General features: G+C 42.7%; 1 protein-coding gene across 1 annotated transcript in view; it reads right to left on the bottom strand.

The window, feature by feature from the left end:
* Window positions 1-23612, bottom strand: part of cacng2b (calcium channel, voltage-dependent, gamma subunit 2b) — a 49806-nt gene that overhangs the window by 1530 nt on the left and 24664 nt on the right. The window contains exons 2-3 of the mRNA XM_029507064.1: window positions 14155-14238; window positions 1877-2017 (exon numbers count right to left, since the gene is read on the bottom strand). Of these exons, the coding sequence (XP_029362924.1) occupies window positions 1877-2017; window positions 14155-14238 (225 nt within the window). The remainder of the gene's footprint in view (window positions 1-1876; window positions 2018-14154; window positions 14239-23612) is intronic.

Genomic DNA, 23612 nt, shown 5'->3' with positions numbered 1-23612 from the left:
GCAGTGAAAACAATAATGCATAAAGAGACAGGCAGACTGAGGTGTGAGGACTGTAAGGGCCTGATTGAGATGGATCAGAGGAGAAGAGTATCAGGGACACCTTATTTTTAGAGTGTAATCCCAGTGGCCTCCTCTTAGCCTAGCAACAGGGCGAGAGAGACAGACACAGACAGTGAGAGAGAGAGAGAGAGAGAGAAACAGAAAACTGCAACTCTCACTTTTGACTTGGAGGGGAAATAGTTATGTAGCGCAGCGCAGTAGGCCATGGCCTAGAACCAGAGTACAAACACACAAACACACACACACACAAAAAAATGCTCTGGCGAAATGGCAACCTGCGCTATCTTTGTCTCCCTTGCTTGCATCCTTAGGCGACTGTTGTACGCTACAAACATGTCTCAAGTGCTATGCAGCACATCACCTGGTGGTCAGCGAGCGCCATCATGGCTGCTGCTGACTTTCCTTTTCAGCTGCGTCTGTTTTCAAATGTGATATCAGGACTTCCTTCACCTCTTAATTTGTTGCTGTGTGTTGGCTTTATGGATTAGGGTTCCCAACTTTGGATCAGTTTTTATAAACCTGTTCAGGTTTTTTGCTTTAAATAAAAATACTGAATCTGTATGTGAAACCTGGTCTTAGAAAAAAAAAAAAAAATAAATAAAAATGTTTTCTATGGTGGCCCAGAAAGGTCAAAGCCCTGCAACATCAGACGTGTGCAAATTCAGACAAAATCAACTGCAAATTCAATGCAACCAAAAAAAACAAACAAAAAAAACCAAAACAGAAACACGCTACAAGTAGCACAAACTCAAGTGTTTGCATCAGGTGTAAAAATGTGAGGAATTATTATAATTCTCAAAGATAATCTCACATTGCGTAGTGAAAGGTCACCACTAAGTAATATTTACCATCATAAAATGGCTCAGAGATGATGACTGAAAGTGTTTTTTCATTTTAAAGTCCTGCTCAGGTTATAGTGCTGTATGCAGAACTCTGTGGACTGTAAATATGGAGCACTGAATGAGCCACAGTTTGTCTATAAACTGGACTTAGACTTCAGGGCTGTAAAGTTAAGCTCAACTGGCCATCAGGGGGCAACTCAACTCAACCAGTTAGAAAAAAAAAAAAAAAGCCAGATTGTATTGAAGTCTATGTGAAAATGATCCTAGTTCGCACAAAATTTAGTACCTCAGTAAATGTTTGAGTTTATGGACTCAGTCATCAGTTTTAAGTCTTTCTCACTTTACTTAACTGTCCCATTTAGAGCAAAATAGACCATAAAGCAGGATATGCATTAGAGTGTGGGTGTGTAATGATTGACAGACTGTACCACACACAGCGACCTGCCTGGCAACGAGAACTGGATACAGAACATGTCAGAGCCTCCCCTCACTCCTCCTCAGCTCCTCCTTCTCCTCCATATTAATAAAAAAATAAAAATGTAGATATAAACATCCAAATTAAGAACTTAGGTCTCCAAACAGCGGCTCACAAACCAAATATTTCTGACACAAAATCAGTAGAATGAAATTGGGTTTGTCATTTTTTTTCCTCAGCTAACACTTCTGTTGTGCTTTGTCCTACTTGCAGCACCTTCTGCTCTTTGGTTGTGCTGTGTGCGATTTGCTGCACGTGTGTTGTCAAACTGATGAATATGTTTCTGATTTCTCTCTTTCTTTGCATGTGTTTTTCGTTGTCCAGCACTCAGGGTCAGTATACATTCCTCCAGAGTCTACCAAAATCTGCTCACTAACAACCAGAATGCCAGACAAAGGAGTCAATTCAGTAAATTTCAGTAAAACCTCGTTAGCGGTCGCTCAAGTAGTTTGTCATTATCATCGTCGTTGCTGACAAATACTTAAACTGTTCCTCGTACCTGCAGAGACGAAGAGGATGCCCGCGCTGAGGATGATGTTGTGGCGTGACTTGTAGAACTCGCTGGCGGCGATGCAAAGCCCCCCCATGAAGAGCAGGATGACACTCAAGATGGGGAAGATACTGGAGGCTCGCACTGCGCCTGGATACACACACAGAGGCAGAAAAGAATTGTCATTGTCGACCACAGACATAAATTGTTGAGGTGTAATCGGGCTGTCGTCTTGCCCTAAATTAATCAATCATAAAAATGTCTGGTATGATATGGAGGGAGTAGATGGGAAATATTTGAATCTCTATAATTTAAATTGAAGCAAATGTGAAACCTAAAGCAGGAAAAAGAAGAGAAGATGTTAGCGCCCCATTTTACTAATTTGTCATTGAAAACAGGCTGTTTGGGAAACTTTCCCTTCGCTTCCAATGGAGCGCTGACATTGGAGAGTCTAGGTTTGGAGCTGTGTTGACGGGGTATCAAACCCTGAGGATGGTAAGCGAGAGACAGCAGCCTTTTCTGAAGTATAATATGAACTTTAATAGCTTGTAGTTGCCGTCTGACGGCAGACTCCCAGCTTGATACTGACACTCGAACAGCTCAGCGGGGAGCAATTTCCAAAACCCGTCTCAACCGTTGTGGTGACACGACTGCGCCATCAAAAATGATACTGAAATGAATGGACACCGTTTAGACAGGAAGGATTTACAGCTGTACTTTACGTCCAGCGTTATATTGAACTGCACCTTCTTCTTCTCCTCTCCTGTTGCTTATTTGCATTTTGTCTCTCCTCCGACGGTCAGTGTGTCCCTCTCCATCGCTCCATCTCTGTAACTCTCCCATCTGTCTCTGTCCTATCAATCTGTCCATCAGCTGTCTGACTGCTTGCCCTCTGTGTGGCTGATTTGCTGATTGGCTTCGGGGTTGTCATGGTGCTGCCGTGGTCACTGAGCTCGATCTCGTCGCCGGTCAAAGTCACATTCCTGAACTTTTCTGGCAATTTTCACACCCCATTGGTTTCCTTCATGATCCGATCCCCTCTCCCTTCATATTGAACCTCTTTTTCCATAGATGACCTTTTGAATTCATATCCCATCATATCCTGTTTTGCCTTTACCATCTTTGGAAATGTTCTATATGACCTGCTATTGAGAAATGTTAAATACATTAGTAAATAATATATTTATGTAGGTTCACTGTTAATCAGTTAATCAGCAGTTTTCTCATTAAACTTTGTTTTTTTTTTAACCAAAGCAACATTAGATGCTTTCTGCAGTTGTCTGCAGTATTTATTATTCTCAGCACTTCCTGTCTGGACTATTAGAGGTTAAAAAATAATTCCTGTTTATTCCTACAATACTGACCTCATTTACTGTTGAGAAAAAGAATCATAAACATCACTGAAAGAGGCCCTCACACATAGTGAGAAACAGCAACAGTCGAATACTTTTTGTGTTTTTTGAAGAGAAAAATGAATGACTTCACTGGAGCAATGTCACAGTAAAATTTTCTTCTAGCCAGAGAAATGAGGGTCAAAACCACTAAATTAAGACTTAAGTTGGAATAAATGAAAATTAACTTTGACTGCCTTGCTCAAGGGCACCTAAAAATGGCTGTTGAAGAGAGAAGTAGCATGTCGCTCAAATTCGTCCTTGATCTTGTTTCTCCTGCTCTCCATCTCCTTTTTTTAAAATTCCCTTTCCGTCACCCTGTTTTTCTTAATTTCTTTTTTCCATCCATTTATTTCTCTCTCTCGCTCTCTCACAGCTGTATGCCGATAGCTCCATTCACTGAGGCAGATCAAATATTAAGGTGACCTCAGAGTTGGCATTCCACCAAGCTTCTCCTCCTTCTCCTGTTCCTCCGTCCTATTTGTTTAACCCCATCTCCTCCTCTTTCATTGACAAGTGCTGTCAGGGCAAATTTTCTTCAAGGAGGAAAGCCCCTTACACCAGCCACATACGATACAGTCATCTTTTCTTCAGAGTAAGCGGAAATGCCTGCTGTCACACACACCTGCACTACACTTGGTCTACAACTTACCCGAGGTGAACATATTGCTGGCAGAGATTCTTTACGATGTTAAGAGACACACAAACATCGCACATATAACCGCAGGCAGCCTGTGAGTTTATAGCAGCAAGCTCTGCCAAGCCCCACCTGCTTTGCTCATGTCAAACACTGCAGCACAACACCAACATATGCAGTTTACAGTGACAACAATAGCAAATTTGCCATTTGAAATTTCCCGGCAATGTTTGAAAGGAACGTGCGAACAATGTCCGTGTGAGGTGAGATCAGAAACTAAGCTGAACTAATAGGCCCTTTGAGTTTTGAGCAAACTATGCGACACAAGCACACTTTTTGCTGGTGGGTAAACCTTCTAGTCAAACAACTATTTTCGATGTAAAGACACAGTGGAATAATGTTGCAATGTTAAACCATTACCCCCCTCTGCATTAATACGAACACAGGCACCGCCCACACACCAGCTGCCACAGCGCAGTGCTGAACGTTCAGGTTTAGTTTTTTGTTTTTTTTTTCACCTAAACAAGCCTCATGAAAGACAGAGATGAGACGGAGGTGTAAGTGAGCTGGTTGGGCAGTGGCCTGTCATCTTTTCATCAGCTTCCTGCCACCCGTGGTCACGGGCTGATTTCCTCTCTCACCGCGGAGCCAAGACTGGTCTGGCGTTATGGGGAAGGAAATCCCTACGAGCTGCTAAATGTCTCCAGCTGGACTCAAATCAAGCATTTCTAGTCCTCCATGTTTCAGTAACTTGATATCGGTTTTCATTGGTTAGCTCTTGGTTAGCTGTTAATATCATAACTGATTGTGGCAAATGTTGCTATCGCTGACGGCATATAAGGCTGCTGTCAGCGGATCGGCCCAACCTTTGCAGCTCGACTGCTTTTTATGTAGTTTTTCCTGCGTACAGTAACAGTTGCGTGTTTTGTTAGGACAGAGTCCGAGATGCTGTCGGTGTGACAGTGTGACATCCACAGGCAGTGAGGATGATCAGTTTTGTCAGCTGGAGCTTTGAAACTAGTTAATTACTGTCATGTGAGTTGGTTGAGAACTGTCTATGAGTGATTTTTCTTTTCATTTCTAAGCCCCTGATAATACTGTAAAGGTTATGGCTGTATGAAGTATACCATATCATGCTATACGATATGATATCATGGAGAATGACATTAGCTGGAGAACGTATGTGGGTGCTACGGGTGTAGAAGAAACAATATAGCTACATTTTCAACAATTCTTTGTTTTGTTTTGTTTTTTTTGGATGGTAGCTGTTTGATATTTACTGAAATATAGCGTGTAGATTTTCTTTTGATGATAAACATGGATAGAAACTCCCAAAAACGTGTTAAACCTCTTTCAAAAATATGATTGAATAAATGTTGAATGAGGATTATATGGCATTAGTGAAGCGAGTGGAACAGTGACTAAGATCATTATTATGAGGAGTGATATGAATAGAGGAAAATAGAAAAAAGGTAGCTGTGGAGGGGAGCTGAAACTGACTAAATACAAGTGGAAATAAAGGAGTGAAAGAATAGAGGATGAAAACCGGAGAGGAAAGAGAAGACGAGACAGGAGGAGAAGCGAGAAGACTGCAGGCCTTCACTTCTCTGTGAAGCTGCTTTGCCGCGAGCGAACTCTGTTGCTCTCTCTTTCCCTCTCTCTTTTTCCCTCTCCACACTTTTTTGCTTTAAGCAGAAGGCACGGACTTTAAAAGGAGGAATTTTTAACCAAATGCGCTGGCCTCCAGGCGCACCCTGCCACCAAGCACATCACAGCGCGCAGCTGGATAGAGAGAGAGAGAGAGAGAGAGGTGAGGGGAGAGGAGAGCGAACGAGCTTCAGCAGCAGCGTGAGGTGACGTCTGCAGTCTGTCTTCGGTTTGCTTGGTTGCGGAAGCTTGAGTCTGCTGTGGGGACTGAACCCTCTTGCTTCCTGCTCTCTGGATGATCTCTGCGAACTTCGGGCCATGCTGACACACATACTGTCAGCATCTTACCGAGTCAAACTTTTCACCTACTGTGTACGACACTGTCACATCAGAAATATAAATCAACCAACTTTTTGTAATTTTGTTTTTGTCTTTGCTTGTCCAAACACCAACTCATGCACACTCATTATTAAGTGCTGGCTGTCGCTGCGACTGCGATGTAAGGGCCAGGTGTGTGCTTTTATCCCCTATACGTCCTGTGTTTACATAGTTTAATTTACTATTCCTTCTACTTATGATAGAGTTGGTGTCACATGCAGGTGTGACATTATTGAGCTGCGTAGTAGAAACTAATGTTGTGCCTGCGATCATTCATTCATTCATTCAAAACGGCGGCTCATCGTGCTAAACGGAGCGTCTTCAGGGTAATCGCTTCGTTAGAAATCTGTAACTGAAAGTTGTATTCACTCAAAAACTCAACCGGTGACAGAAACACATTCGCAAAACACAAGCAGCCAATCCCAGTTCTCGCCGTCCCTGTGCAGTGTCCTGTTGCCGCAATCTGTAGTTACATTTTTGATAAGCCAGTACAGCAGCTTTGGCTTAGCCTGCAGCAGAACTTCAGAGCCGGTGCACTCAGGTGAGGTGTAGCTCCTCGGCTGAGAAGTATAAATCCAGCTTTATCACCTCCAAAGTCATCATGTTTCCCTAAAATGTTATTACCACATTCCAGGTTAGCACAATCAGTTCAAATCACCACAGGTTAAACTGTGTGGTTGACATTATTGCTCATTGTGTTAAGAGATAATTATGAATGAAAACAATTAGCAGGCATCACTTACAAGAGGATCAGCAGTTGATTACCTGCATCCATCAGTGCATCACCTTCACACATGTATCCTACAGCTCCCGCTTTATATCGGGCATCAGGACAGACTTCAGAAAGGTCACCTGTCTGTACTCATCACATGTATGCGATCTGAAATATTGTTTCCATATTTCCCTGTTGGCTCATGCAGGGTTATTGGTTCACTTATGCTATTTTAAATTAGAAGACAGTTCGGAAAGGCTTTGCATCATTCCTGCACACACTGAGACAATTATCCCCCCCCCCACCCATATACTCTTCTTTTTCATTCTGTCTTTTCCACTTTCCATATTCCCTTCATTTCTCCCACTGCTTGGTCGGTTCTTGCTGCAGCAGCGTCCGTTCATGTGTCTCTCTGGCTGACGTATGGTTTCATTAGCCGCAGCACAGGAGCGCCTTGTAATTGTGGCTGAATTATAGAGGCGTGGGTGGACACCACCATGGGAGCTCCCCGGGTTCACACACACACACACACACACCTACACACACTTATATATACACGCGCATGCACAAGACTTGTATACACACAAACTACAGTAAAGTGCAGCAACCCCCCTCCCATTACTTCGTACAGACTAGCTCAACAAGCAACAAAGTAAAAACGCTCATCGATCAGCTTCCCACCCACTCACTTGCTCTCTCTCCTGCTCCAAAGTGGGGTGTTTCCCATACACGCTGTACAACAACCCACACACAATGATGTGCTCACTCACACACACATACACACACACACACACACACACACACACACACAGTTCGCCCACATGGGAGAACCCAGCAGCAAAGAAACTGGTATTGGGAAATGGGCAAAACAGCTACAGGGGAATAACAAATAGCATGCGTGTGTGTGTGTGTGTGTGTGTGTCCTTACAAGGTTAACAAACATGTTCACCAGCAGTTGTTCATAGAAAATGAACAGATCTTATTTAGAGAGAGGAAGAAAAAAGCCAAGCATTAACACGCGCACACACACACACACCACCCACTAGATGTGTTTGCACGTTCTCGTGTGAGTACACGTGTGTTTGTGTATCAGTGCAACAGACAGACACACAGGCGAGCTTGCACTGCCTGCCACGCACGCTGTATTACTCAGATAACTCGTGTTATGCCTATATGTCACGAAAAAAGCTGCGATGACGTCAGTGAGCTTGATGATGTCACGAGCCGGTGACGTCACGTGTCTCCTAGCATCCCGATCCGGGGTATTAGCATTGTGTACGAGGATCCAGCCGTCTAATTATAGCAACAGCAAGACTGCGCTCTGCTTCCAGTGTGTTCAGAGCAAATCAGGACTGTGTTGTGTGTGCATGCACGCTTGTATTTATATCTTCATGCGGACCCAGATTAGTTCTGACTTTTACACTTGTACTTTTCACAAAAGAATATTTTTGACGTTTTTCGTTTCACTTCATGAAAATCTTTAAATAGATCCAATTATTTGTTCTTTTCCAATGTTATATACAAAGCATAATATTAAGTTTCTCCTCAGTATCATAATGACCTCCACTTCAACCAAATTACAGCTTATCAGTAATCAATAACGAATCCAAGGCTATTGCTGAAATGCAATTCTGCGTCAAGAATACCTTTATTTATGCCGCTTTAATGCATTAAACTATCTTCACTTCCAGGTATTGCTACCTTTGCTGAGGCCACTGTTGTGGGAAATAGGAATTTCAGGCTTTGGTGCTGCAGGTGGGAGTATAAAGAAACAACAGTGTGGGAGACAGCTGAAAAAACCTGTAATTAATACACAGAAACCAGCACACATGAACCAAATCCTATAAAAGCTATTTAGTTTAAAAAGCTCTAGAAATAAAAAAAAGAACTGGGCACAAGAGGACCAATAAAAGACTTAAATGCTCCTCCACCACTCAGTACTTAGCCATACAGTTGTGGGTTAGGTTGCATACGGGGTGAGGATCTATCAGTGTGGGTCTATAAGTATAACATTACACATTAGTGTGTGCGTTTGTGACTTAAAGCCACGAAGGGCCAGAGCTGAGCTGAGCTGTTACAACACGCATACAGCTGCCACACACTCACACAAATATACTGACAAATATAAGCACACACATGAGCACACTGTGTAACCCTCACCAAACTGCAGTCGTTATAGTATTCAAAATGTATTCAGACATACTAACACCAATGCACATAACACATACATCATTCACACACACACACACACTCACATTCACACAGATAGTCACACATCCTTAGGTGTGAAGCCAAAGCACACACTCCATATTCCATTAAATGTGGCTAAACACTGTTATAATCTGAATTCTTGCTCTTTTCACCAGCACAATGATTGACCAGGTGTCGATCCAGATGACACCCAGAGATATCCTGTGATTCAACCAGCACAGTTTTCATGTTCAGCCAGTGCACGAGGTGCGATAACACGTTCGGCTAGACAGCAGGCTATACTTAAAAATGAGTTTATGTAGGACGACACAGTTCGAGCTGGCTGAGGTGAACGCCGTGTCCTCGTATTATCTTTGTTTTCAGAAAAACTTGTAACTTTAGTTGTGTCATCCCAGTTTCATTCTCATATGAGCTTTGTTGTCATGACTACAGTCTGGTAGAAGTTGTGAAACAGTTACAGATAAAGACAGAAAAAAACAACAACAACAATATAATCTGCTGGTTTTACCACCCCAACCACCTCGCTGCAAACAGGAAATTGAAATAAGCTGCTGCTGGGTTTGAAAATGTATAAACCTTGAATATAATAATAAGCTGTACGATATCGAAGAGCGGCACACAACATGCTCATATTTACCTGGCCTATTTATGATCGTGATGAGAGTGAATATTAGAGCTAATGTCGCTGAGGCCAGATTTTATTGAACACACCGGTCACCTGTTGTTGAACTGATGTAATTAAGTACAGTATAAGCTATTGCCTCTTTCTGCTAGTTTGCATTTGGATGAGGCACAACGACATTGAGATTAATTTTCACAGCCCGAAAGGGACCTGAGCAGGATTAGACCTGATCCATGTTGCAGCTGAGTCAAAAAACAAAAAGAGCAAAAAACTAATCGAGATAAAACATCAGCTGCAAACGAAAGTACCAATTTTACAACAAGGAATGCTAATTCAGAAAAAAAAAACCCACAATAAAGCGTTAGCTGACACATAATAGCTATTGTTTTTTTGGGGTTTTTTGTAATTATTACCAATTACTAATCAGTATTTGTTGATTAAGGCTAATAATGTAGTGCTTGGGGTGTTGGCTGTGCCGACTCTCTCTGTGGCTGCAGCTGATCCTACAACTGCTGCAGGAGCAGGGCTGACTGCTCGCCCTTACATAACCACATGTAGAAATTCAACCAGAGAGGTGGGTGGGAGGTTTGGTGGTGGGGGGATGGCTCAGAGAGAGAGAGAAAGAGCTCAAAATGCCCCTTTTTTGAGAAATAGAGAGACTGACAATGAATGAAAAAAGTGTGAAGAGTCCAAAATGACAACGTCCACCATTTAGTTTGAGCTTTGTTCGTTTCTTTACACTTTAAAATCTGGTTGATCTGGACACAGTCTGTGTTATCATGTGTGTTTTAGCTGAAGACAACTGAGCATCAGGGACATACTATGATGAAATCATGAGCTTGTCCTTACTGGTTTGACTTCTCTTAAAAACTTCAACGACAAAATATTGTGTGAGGTCGCAGCATCAGCACCTCCTCAGTGTCACAACTGTTTACACAGCAAAGCTAAGAGGTAATGAAGGTTCGTTTAATTTCAGGCCACCTGTAACTTTCAGATCAGGAGTATTACACCAAGTTAATCACACCTGTGTGTGTGTGTGTGTGTGTGTGCGCGCGTGTGTGTGACTACTTTCTCTTGACTGGGAAGATAAAAGATGGAGCACACCTTCATTCTGAAAAGACGATGCTTCCATGTTCACTTCTGGCCATAAAATGTGAATGAAAATGTGTGTAAATATTCCATGTCAGTGATATCAGTGATGTCAGGAGGGTCAGTCGGTGATGTCCGGCCTGACACCAAGAACCTATGCATTTATGAGAGAGTGTGATCTGTTTGTCGTTGTAACACCTGGGACAGATGTTTTCTTCCTATTGACTGCTGATGGTTAATGCAGGGCCTGTAAATATGTTGTGTTGCCTAAACCTAACCAGGTATCTGTAAAAGTTAGAGATGGCCGACACTCGAATGAGTCTGCGATACGGTTCATTTCAGGAGGTAACTGTTTGGGTGATTAGGTAGAGGTTGGTAGGTTGGTTAATTCGGGGATAACATGAGTGAGCTGGTCTTTCCGTTCTGGATTTCACTTGAATAATGGTCATGTTTAGGCTGGACACCTACGACTGACAATAAATGGTTTTACTGGCAACCCTGCAACAAGCAATGTGAATGAAATTTGAGGTAGGAAAGGACCGAGCATTTAAAAAGATACGTTTTAGGCTCTTAGGGGTGAAGGAGAAGCTTTGACCCCATTCTCTTTGCTACTGTCACTGATGTACCCTTGAACAACGCCAGCAGTCATGACAGTAGAGCCGCTCGGTGGCTACGAGCAGGAGCCTACAGTTGCACTGGGAAACGTACAGGTGGAAATGTGAGCGACAATGTGAATGAGAAGCAGGGTGATGCTCGGATAAACAAATGTTGCATCACTTCCATCTGTCAGAACGTGTCATCTTCTACACTTTACATTGTCATTTTAGTAATTGAGCTGACACCGTTACTCACGGTGACTTGCAGCGAGTGCAACAGTAGAATGAGCTTTGATTACCATATCACAGGGGAATACAGGAAACCAAACGCAAAGAGCACAAGAGTCAGCGGGTTGCAGCCTGCAATCCATAAAAGTGGTGCTCAGAAAACAAACAAGAAGAGGAACAGAAGGGCAATCTGTGCAAACGGTTGCAGTCACATACAATTAAGGACCTGACGCAGCAATTTTATACAACAAATGCCTACAGCGGTTAATATCCAGTCCTGTCTTTGCTAAATAAGAATAAGCAAACTAACAAAATATCATGAGTAGTTCAATTCCATGGATGCAAATATTCTATATTCTATAATACCTAAAGCCTGATATAATTTAACTGTGTATTGTTAACCTTCACTAAGTTCCAAAATAATAATAATAATAATAATGGTAATAGTAATAAACAGGGTCCGAGTGGTGTACTTTGAGTCTAAACACCTCACTAAATGTTTTTCAGTCGACTGCTGTAAACTATTTTCCCCTGTACCACCCACATATTTACAAACACATACTGTTTACACTCTTTGATATGCGACTTGAAATTTAGTTCAGGTGCATCGCATTTCTCTGGATCATCTTTGAGATGTTTCTACACCTCGACCAGAGTTACCAGCTGTGGCCAACTCAGTCAACTGGACATGATTACGAAATGGACACAGCTGTCTATAAAAGTTCCCCAAGGCTGACAATGAGGACGAAGGGTGCGGCTGGTCAGCTCAGCAACAGGATTGTGACCAAACCCAGATACAAATAAATCTGCTGCATTGAAGGTTCCCCAGAGGACGGTGGCCTCCATAACTTGGACTCTTCTTGGGGTTGACCACATGGCCAGACAGTTGGAGGACAAGGGTTAATCACCTTGGTTGCTCCAGGGTCTGCTGTGAGCAGATGGGGAGAAACCCCCCAGCAGGACAAATGTCTGGCTTTATGACAGCCTAAATTTGAAAGCCTCTCATCAGTGAAAGGCAGGGAAGACATGAAAGTAGTTCGGAGAGTAAAATAAATAAAAGTACCTAAAGGAAACAAAAAATAAGATTCTGGAACAAAAGATGGAGCGAAAGGTTCAGCTGCTACAGGGCACTAACTTTGAGCAATAGCAAATACCCCCGAGTCACACAGGGAGACCTCTGACTTGAACCCAATCAAACTTTAGAGAGACCCCAAAACATATGATGGTCCCCATACATCCTGACTATACATCTACAGAGAAGATCCAGATCAAAATGTGCAAAGCTCGCCTCATCATACCAAAGAAAACTGGAGGCTGCAGTCACCGCCCAAAGGTGCTGCAACTTCAGTCAGTGTAATGCCTCAGTTTTTCCTTTTTGGGGTGATTGAAATTATCTAAAAATGCAAACAAACTGGCCCTCAATGTTCTCAGCATTGTCATCAGCAGAGCGGAGACGGTCTGATTTTGGTCGCAATGGTGATGCACAGAAGGAAAGCCGGCAATCTGAGATCAGTGCTTTTTGTGGGCCAAATACAATCAAGTAAACAGCAACACCAGAGCGCCAATCAATTGCCTTGTGTGTTTTCTCCGTCAGAGTTGAATTATGAGATTAGGGTACGTTTTTGGCACAAATGTTCCTTCCACTTTTATCCGACGACTGGGCGGAAATCACACCATTAGCAATCAAGAAGTCTACCACTTAGAAAATCAGAGTTTGAAAGTCTGGTGCGTCCTTCTCCGAACTAAATTGGCCTTAAACTTCCAGAAACATTTTAAAAGTCATTTCGAGCGGACCCGAGACCAACTTCAGTTCCTCTTCTCCCCATCTTCCCCACACTCAAACCACCAGCTGTCAGACAGGCACGCAGGCCTCGGTGGAGATGGACGGACAGATGGATGGAAATCTAGAAGGAGGAGGCAAGGGATGGATGGAAGGAAGGAGGAGAGGGAGAGGTGTGACCCACATAGCGGAGCCTGGAGTATTTATAGAGGAAAGTGTCCTAATTGGCAAGCCGCTGGGAAAGCAACAGCGCCGCACTGGTACCCTACTCCTTGTCCTTCACCTCCTCAACCTTCCCTTCTCCTTTTCTTTTGTCTTATTCTGCCACCTTGTCCTCCTGTCTCCTTTTGGCGCCCTCCTCCGAGTGCCCACCCCTCCCCTCTTTCACATCCCTGGCCATTTCCTCATCCTCAAACTTACTTCTCTTGCCCCTCCTCCTCTTTTTAGCGTAACTTTACACCAGTTTTTCCTCTTCATTTTTGACCCTCTTCTTTCAGCTCTCGCCTCCCTTCACTCCCCCTTTCCATCACATGGTTCTACCTTCTTTTAAATCTCACCTCCTCACATCAACCTTCAACAGGTGTGTTTTTCTCTGCAGGCAGCACAGTCAACATGTTCTTGTTTCTCACTGATACTTTAAATGATGCTGAAACGTCAGTTATTCCATAGATTCAGTGTGTCCTCTTTGTTTTAAAAGATCTCTGAAACTATATCTCACATTTCTCTATTATATATTTATTGTTTCTGCATACATCTAAATGAGCTTTTGCATAGTGGCAAATTTTGTCCTATTGTTATGATTTCATGTTGAATTATATTTTACTCCCATAAGAACAAGTATAGCAAGGGTACTGTAGTTGTATTTTACAAAACACACCGGAAACTATATACAAATATTAATATTTTGACATGATGATATATGCACATGCATATGTATCAACAAAAATGCTAAATGCATTGGGTGGATGGATGGATTGGTGGAAAGGAAGGACTCACGTAGGAAGTACTCAGAAGCATCCGCCTCATAGTCAGCATCCTCTGGGAAGTGATCTATCTGCTTACACATGCCCTTAAAAGAACCTGCGTGAAATAAAAGCAAGAAAGAGAAAAATACAGTTATAAGTCAAACAGTTTTCGTTTTGTGCTCTAATTTCAGTTTGCACATTCATTGCATTATAGAGCGAAAACTGAGGAAGAAGAGAACGGGGGGAGTTTGGTCTTAACACCCTGATGGTGCAGGCAGAAGGGTGATGAAGACCAGAGACAGAGCTGAGCTGAGAGTGCTGCTCATTAACATGGTTTTTGTTTACTTGTCCGTGTTGGAGGTTTGGACAGTCTGAGGCTTTGGTTTCGATATTTATCAGGGAATTTTAAAGTCTAGCATCCAAATTGAGGAATCAATAGCAGTCAGAGAAAAGCTTTCCTGTACAGTTAGAAGCTCGTAAAGCCTAAAAGCCCCAGGACGATGTGCAGTATTTCCTACAATGATCCATTCTGAGATGGTACCGCGGCAGCATACGGAGGCCCCCTGTTTGATTAGTAGATCTCAGCTGCAGTTGCAGATAACAACGTATGTCGTATATTTAAAAGTGTGTATGTGTGTGTGAGTTTTAGCTAGGTTCAGCTCCGGTGGTAATTGTATGCCCTTCCAAACCACTGCGATTAAATGGGCCCTTGTTAATTGACGTTAGAAGGACGAAAGACTACTTCCTGGTTTTTAAATGGACATCAGTTACACACAGACACACACTCTCACAAAATGTCTCACGCTTACAGGAACACACACACATGCTTGCGTAGTGTAGCGTCAGCCCTTATTGCCAAGAGCCTAGCTCGCTGTCTTTCCCCGTTCATCATGATTGTGAGTTTTCAGAGGTTTTGAATTTTCATCATGGCCACAGAGAAAAGAGAGCGATTTTACACCAAAGCTGGAGACTTTAAAGTGAAATAACGCCCCCGCCCCCCCCCAAAAAAAATAAAATAAAAAAAAGATGATGACAGGACTTACCACCACGAGCCTGATTCATATTTACATATCTTTAACACACCTCAGCAAACACTCAGGCGAACAAAGTGTTTTTCATCAGGTAGACTTTGATCGATACATTAAAGATGTTTCACCGGGAAGGAAATCTTTCAGCGCGCCGCAAAACACTTTCATCATTTCATCATTTTCGGTGTGAAACGTGTGTGTAGAGCTGCGTGTTTGAAATCCTGCTCAGTTCCACCGGCGATGAACAAAAGGAACGCTTTTAAGGAGGAAACAGCCTCACAATCACTCGGGCCTCTTGTCTCAGAAAATTACAACAATAACAATCTGCTGGGCAAAGTTAAGTAAACTTGAATCACATCATGTGCAATCTGCAGTCTTTAAATGTAAATGAGCACAAAGATGAAAGTTCAAAGTGTTGATGAGTAGACGTCACTCAGCTGAGCTAATTTACTCTCCAGCAGACATGAAGGAGCTCTGTATTGATAAAAGGCTAAATTATGAATATCATTACACGGTTATTGGTTCAGTTGAAGCTCTTAATGGATTTGTCTTCCTGTGAGTATTTCCTCATGTCCCCTGCTGCATAAAAGTCCAGAAAGCTAAAGTGGTGGAACGAGATTTGGCTTTTTTTTTTTTTTCTTTTTTTTTTAAGGTCTATTGAACAACACGTCAGATTGAGAATGATTTTTGAAAATAAAAAAAGCATAAATTTCTTGAATCATAGGAAATCAGTATGCAGCATGTCAGATGTTCCTGATCATGCATGTGAGTCCCAGCAGCAGCGTATTCGGAGATCTTGGTCCTAAATTAACGCCGTAGTCGATTCTTCAAACTGGATGTTGGAGTTTGAGTCTTACAGTGAGATTTAGACTGAGAAGGCAGATTGCACTGAAGTCTATGTGAAAATGTCCAGGCTCTCGTTTCAAGTCTTCTTAAAGACAACATGATACTCGTTTTTAAATGGTGGTTCCTTTCGAGGAAAATACGAGGTGTGTGTTCAGGAGCAGGTCGGATCTACCCCTCACTCCTTCATTCAAGCTTCCAGATGCCAAACTGGAGGCTTCAAAAGGCCGATGACAAACCAACGGCTCATCAACACTTAACCACCTTTTTATTCTGACCTTTGCTCCAGGTTCATAGTTTTTCACACGTGACTGTACTCTTGGTAGTCGTCATGGACTGTTCACTGCATGTGTTCATTTGAGAAGGCTAAAAATTCTACACACACACGTTAAGGACGTCTGATTTATGAATGATGTGTCTGTGCTTGTGCTCAGTCTTCATGTCTGCAATGATGTCCGTGTTAAATGCTAACTGCTGAACAGGAGCATGAAATAAGAGCATCAGACAACACTGTGGCTCGTGGAGGTCATCAATTTTTCACATTCCCATAACAGTCTGCATGCACCGAAATCTGCTATTTCCTCAACCGTCTAACATACGTGTAGCTACAGTATTATAAAACATTCAAAATGGTGTCTGCCGTGGTTGCTAGGAGATGGGCAAGGCAGAAGATACAGCAAACGGCGCTGCTGTGCCGCAGCTCCCTCAACTTTAATCACAACAGATCTTCATATCCGTGTTTATTTTTCGGTTTTGAATTCATTATTCTGAGCGCCGGCGTCGCCGTGTGACTACCCCATGTTAGGTCAAACGCATCCATTCACACGACCACAAACTAATCCTCACCCTCTTCCTCCATTTCTGCTCTCTCTCTCTCTCTCCCTTTCGCACTCTCCCTTGCTCACTCCAACACATGCCCTCCCACGCTGCAGCACAAGCACATGTAATCTGGAATTGCATTTTCCCTTCCTTCTCTCTCTCACTCTCTCTCACACACACACTGCCCTCACTCGCTCTCTCTCTTTCTCTCTTGTGTCTGTCTCTCACATGCATACATGTGCGTACACCCCAAGGACCAGATTCCCATTTGAACTGATCTGGCAGCTCATCCGTCCTCTCCTCCTCTCCCTCTCTCTCTCTTTCGTTGGTCTTTCCGCAATTCAAATTAAGAACACACTTTATTGTCTCGACAGGGAAGAAACCTGCGCTGCCTGAGCGTTAGATTATGTCATCATCATCAGATTCAGTGAAAATACTGACACGAACAGATGGCCAGAAATCAAAGCAAATCAAGCAGGGATCTAAAATATCAGCATTTTGTGTCTTTTCAGTTTCAATTAGTTGTCATTTCCTATTATCCTTTTTTAAATGTGAGACACTCTCTCCTCGTCAGATGAGTCAGTAAGCGGCTCATCTCTGTTTAGTACCTCAAGTTATCATCATAACATCTGAGATGATCAATTACAACTTGTAAACGATCTGCAAAATAATTTCATATATCAGAAGTTTGCACTATGACAGGTTGTAATATGCAACGCTACGTTTGATTGGAGGCTGCAAAAACAGATCAGGGCTCGCTGGTTAGCGTGGAGACGGGCCTTGGTGAGTAAAGCAATAAAGTTTCGACAGTGAATTAGCAGTATTTAGTACACAGCTGATGCTAAATTTAAACTTTACAGATAACCACTTTAAAAGAGTTAATGTGGGTGAAAAGTAGGACAGAGACAGAAAGATGAACTGTCACCTTAAGAAAAGTAAAAGTGGAAATGATAAATTGAAGGACGGCTAAATTCCATTTAGCTGCTTGGATGGTTTTGGGCTGCTGGTATTGTGGCTGCTGGCTCATTGTCACGTTGTCAATTTCCCGGGACACATTAATACAACAGTGCCATGATTAATGTTATTAGAGACACCAGTCAAATTGTTTGCTTTCAATAGGGTGTGTTCATCTCACCTTTTATGCACACACACACTCACAGACAGACACACACAGGTGATGCCAGTTAGATTTTTCCACAGGTTGGTGTTAGCTGCAGCAGGATTGAGCTTGTCAGGCAAAGAAAGATAAAGTGATAAATTATCTCACATTAATGGATGCAGCAATGAGAGAAGTGAACTGTCAATCCATTTAAATCTGAAGTCTAGTTGTGTAAAATAAGTGCACACCCCTGTGTGAGTGCAGCCTTGGACATGTTATGAAATACCGCTGTCAGTATCCCCAATATTCCCTTTAACATCCTTCTGTAATGTGACAGTATTTTTTGAGATAAAGAACTTTTTATAACCCAAAGCCAAGCCTTCGTTTCCCCTCGGATGCAGTTAGAGCGTCATGATGGGGAACTTTCTACCATCGATTTAAGACAGCTTTTCCTTGTAAGAAGCAGATGCAGTATATTTAAACTTTGCGATAAATGCCTAAAGGTCCCTGTTTGTTTCTGCCTCCTGGTCTATGGTGGGCCTGACCCCCAGAACCACTGGGCCGATGGATGAAGGCCACCGAGGGACTTCATTCCTGCTTCATTCGTAGGAGTTTCAGAATCCTTCTTAGTCCGGTCCCTCCCTTGGGATCAGTTTGAGACCGGATCAGGGACTATTTGCCCTCCAACAACCGATCTCCCGCCGTGCTGGGGATCCAGATCCGGATGCCTGGAATTTTCCAGCTCAGCCTGCTGCCACTGCGACCCGGATAAGCAGAAAGAAATGGATGGTTGGATTAAGGTCCCTGCATAAATATACACTGTCGTCAATATAAATTACGCCTAATTGCATGTTGTCCGATTTATAGAAATGTCGGCCAATCTCCTGCTCACACAGAAACAAACAGTCGCCTCCGACTGTATAGAATTCCCATCTGATCAGCGGCCCCTGCTTCCCTCCCCCTGCCTGTTCTCTCACAGTCGTAATAATGAGGTGTCACTCTTCCAAATTGGCCCTGTTAAATTATACATCGTGCTTAAACATGGAACAGATACTATTATTCTGAGACCAACTTGCACCTCAGGGATCAGGACAGCTCCATCACCCACTTACCCTCGCTGCGAGAGCGGCCTCCGTGACTCTCTGCGGATGAATTATAACAATAAGAAGAGACCCCGTTGACCCCTCCCCCCCGCTGTCACCAGCCAACTGGAAGACTGCTTGTCGACCGATCTCGTGGCTGTTAGTGTTATGAAACACTAGCAGACATCCTTTTTATGAAGTGTTAACATCCTAACCCACTCATGGAGATGGAGCAGAAAAAGTGTGTGAGTGTGTGTGACAATTATAGATGTAATGTAAATGTACAAATGCCCTCCTCTGAACCGGCGCTGTGTGTTATGCAAATATTTGCCATTTCGCCTTTATTCTTTATGCTAATGGCGGCTCGGTCTGTCTGTACGCTTAAAATGCCATTAAAGGAATCCCTCAGCCGCAAAGGTGGATGGAAATAAGAGACCTGAAAAAGGGGACGTATTGTATAACAAAGATGGCTGTTCAGTCACTTACAAAAGTGTAATGCGAAGAAAATGTGTTTCTTTCTTCTTTTTTTCTCCCCCTTTCTTGATCTGTTGATGTTAATTCATCCTGTGGAGGGTTTTCCCTCGAGTGATGCTCTCTCCTACCAACCCACTCCTTTCATGCATTTGTAAACGTTGCTTGGTATTCTGTAGCTTCCCCATCTGGGTTCGATATGAGCTGCCGTGAGAGGCGAACTTCAGCTTATTTCTCTTCTCTTAAACGACTCCACCTATGGACCCTGGGCTCAGATGCCTCCAAGGCCTGCTGTTATGCATCTTTTTTCTATATATATTCTGCAATTCCACCATTTGGAAAAACACCGTACGCTTTCTTTTGGGTTCAGCGGGTGGGGACTCGGGTGGAGGAGCCAGAGCAGCGAACAGGTGGTGCAAAAAAAAAAAAAAAAAAAAAAAAAAGAGAGAGCGCTATTATAGCTATTACAGCGAGGATGCCAACTCTCCCGGTTATTGCGAGAGGAGCCGGGCTGGTAAGCTGCCACCAAAGAGGAGATACAGAGTGGCGGGTTTATGCTGAGTTGGACCACGGAGGTACAGTCAGCCTACGTCCAACAGCCACTGCTGATAGAATTTGTTTTCCATCAGCCAGCAGCACTGAGGCTGATTCATTCATGTACCAAGTTCTGTTGTTTTGTTGTTTAGTCCGTACCAGATATGAAGATGGGTCATAAACTTTTTGATCCTCACAATGCCCAAAAAAGACAAGACACAAATCTATCAACTCTAAACAGCGAATAAAATATATTCTAAATAACCGTTATTAGGCGTTAGTTGATGTTGGGGGTTGCTGCTCTCATGAATTTAGAACCAGTTGCACGATAAAAGTTGCAAATTCAGCATCAAACTTTATTCCTTTAGTCACGTTGTCTGTAGAGCAACATTGCTCAGCCATGATTTGAGCTCATGTTCAATCAAAGAATCTGCACTTTCCATTTAGCCTCATACATGTGTGACTGATTTAAAGTTGTGGACCATAGCAAAAAAAAAAACAAAACAGAAACTTCAAATCACCTCCAGAACAACACGTTTGTGAAAACATCTGATATTTGTGTCTGATTTCATTTTTTTCCTGAAATATGAGTGACGTTAGCTGAGGTTGTGCTAAATTCTGAAAGTAAAACAGTATTTAAAACAGAGTATTAACGTAAAAACATGACAACTTTCTAAGGAAACACACAAAGGTATGAAAAGTGGAAAAGCCTTAATGTGGTTCTAACAGAGCCAAAGAACTTTGTTTTCCTGTCAGTTGTGTTTTACTACTTTAAATTTAGTTCCTCAAGCCTTAGTGTGCACCGCGCAGCGTCATTATGAACAAAAATATATATGAACTCAAACTACCTGAAGAATTTTTTATTCTACACTGTCCCTTCAAACAATGATTCTGTCTTCAGGTCCTTGAATGAGTCCACACACACCCGTCAGTTCATTTATTTGCCTGTAAATGGAAAAACAAAATCTGTGGATTTTAAGAATATTAGATAGATATCTGTAAGCAATCGATCGGTTTCAGAGCAAACTCGTATTTCCAGATCAAATCACTGACATGTTCCGCTTCAAGTAAGGACACGATAGAGCTGCCTGAAAATGCGTTTACTTCATTAAACAACTTCACTGTGAGCTGTATTTCATTTTAATCTTTGAACCCAGACAGCCCAATTCATTTCCGCACAATTTCAGAACACGTTCGACAATGGAGAGACCTATTAAAGATAATTGTAATAAATGCAGCATTAGATTCTCAGCCTATTTGCGCTAACTAATTTAGAGTAAGCAATTACTTTTTCTATCAGCAGGTATGCACGTGTGCAAACACTACGGGGAAATTAGTTTGAAGTGTAGCTGACAGAGAAAGAAAGCTGTCTTCCGTCCTGTTTTTGAATGTTGAGACTGTGGCATGGAGAAGTTTGTTGTCATGTGGCACATAACAGAGAGCTGCTAACGGCTGCTTAATTGTAATTTGGCCGGATGTGAGTAATGTGGTGGGAGGTGCCGCGTAGGCCGCGTGGACAGAGACCGTCTCATAACCAGGTGTTCAGACCTTCAGCCCAAATATGGTCATCGCTGCTCAAATTTCCCGAAACGTTTACAACGAAGCACCAAAACGCTGGAAAACAGAGCCAAGGTGGAAGCACCAAATACTGAAGGTCTCCAGATGACCGCCTGAAGCTGAATCCAAAAGTGAGTCTATCCTCACAGACGTTAAAACGGTCAACTTTTCTGAAGACGACCCACCGTGACGTCACCTGTCGGTTAATTTGGAGGAGTTAGGGATCCGACCTGCGCTGTTCCTGCTAGAGCAGCTGCACCTCGTGTGCTTTATCCTTCTAAATCATGCTCCCACGTTACATTTGGTGATGTTGAAAAAAGTTGTGAACCAGAAATGAGCAAAATTTTCTGAACGCCGTGGCACCTCATCAAAATATCATCACTGAAATTGTTATTTTTACACTTTTGTATGATGTAACAAGCTATAGTGTGGGTTGTCTTAGAGCGATAACAGGTAGAAAAAAAAAACTCGAAGGGAATCTGAGCTTGTCCTGTTTTATTTCCGACTTCTCTGGTGTGAAACTGGAAAATGGCTTCACACACAGATCACACACTGCAGATTCAGAATATTCTGAGATAAGTCTATGATACTCAAGAGACAGATTTTCGATGGACTATTGCTTTAGTGAATGTTTTGGACAACTCTGGTGAAGTATGCGCTTTGAAGCAGAGTCATAACACTACTGAAAATAAGGGGACCAGATTTCTCCATAAAATCTTATCAAAGCCGCGGGAACAAAACAAAAACGAGCTTCTTGAAGAGCTCGGTGTCATACAGGTGTCCCCCACAATGAGGTATCGACTCGTATTTCTTTTCAACAGGAACCAGCGAGCGCGAAGCAAAGCTGCTCGACGTGCTCGGCATCTCAGGGCTTTAGTCGCGTGCCTGCTGAGAGGAAACCGCTGAATCTGACAAGCTTGAACATGCGAGAAGCAGAACGGTGCAACAAGGCCATTTAGATCTCAGCTGGAGAAATATATAACGTGAAAGCGTGTTAGCATCACTGTTCCTACATCTGCTAAGCTCCCATCATGAATTCTTCATCTGCAGCTGCATAAGTTCATCTCTATGCATCTCCTGCATTAGCCTAGCATGTTTTTGATATCATGCTCTTGATCTAATTTTAACTCGAGTAAATTTTGAGCGCTGGTAAAACAGCAACACCTTTTTTCTTCTTCTTCTTCTTCTTTTTTTTTTGGGACAGTGCTGCAGCTCTTTTTCAGCAGTTGAAAGTAGGACTGTGTCAGCGGCATGTAGCACTCTCAGGACAAGAGTGTTACAACTTGAGTACACTCTATTCTTGAACAAACGGGTGCAGATTTTTCAGAGCGCATTAAACCACCTTGCTAATCTCCGAAACACGTACAGCAACCTGACACGACCAGATGGAGCCGCAAATGCACTCTCTCTCTGAATCCTGGCAGTAAAATAAATCAGGCAACGGCAGTGTTTCGAAAAAAGGGTGAAACCTATCTGTGTGTGCCAGCAACAGAAGAAACGTAGTGACTGTTTGGGCTCTCGGCCTCAACAAAGTTGAATTAAGGACATGTATGTGCAACATCAGCCACTGATGCAAACCTCGGAGGAAGCAGCTTCTACTCACACACCGGACAGGCGTGACATGTTGCAGCACAGCTTGTGTGACATTTTCCTCCTTTTGGGCTGCTGATTCCACTCAGTTCTCACGAGGATCAGGGGTGTTGGCTACATCTGTGTCCAGATTTTAACTTACACTGTGGGGAGAATGTCCACGTGAGCTAAATGGACTTTTTCTCAAATAATGAATAGATTTTTTTTTTTTTTTTGTTATATCTTTACAAATGTATTTAGAGTCCCTAAATACCAGGTTGGACAACAAAAGGGCAACTTTTATTGTGTTAAATGTTTGACCAAACGCTGAAATATGGAGTTGTGAAAAAAAGAAATCAAGGTGCAACCACAAAAAAAAGGTGATGGAGAAAAAACACAAATCTAGTCTTCCTGTATTGGTGCTTCACGATGGATGAAGACATACGGTCCCATCCGTGAGCGCAGACGTGCCATTTGCGTGTATTCA

The sequence above is a fragment of the Echeneis naucrates genome, chromosome 1, assembly GCF_900963305.1.
Source record: "Echeneis naucrates chromosome 1, fEcheNa1.1, whole genome shotgun sequence".
NCBI classification, from domain to species: Eukaryota; Metazoa; Chordata; class Actinopteri; order Carangiformes; family Echeneidae; genus Echeneis; species Echeneis naucrates.
The sequence above is the reverse complement of the archived record's forward strand: the minus strand, read 5'-3'. Positions and strand labels throughout refer to the sequence as shown.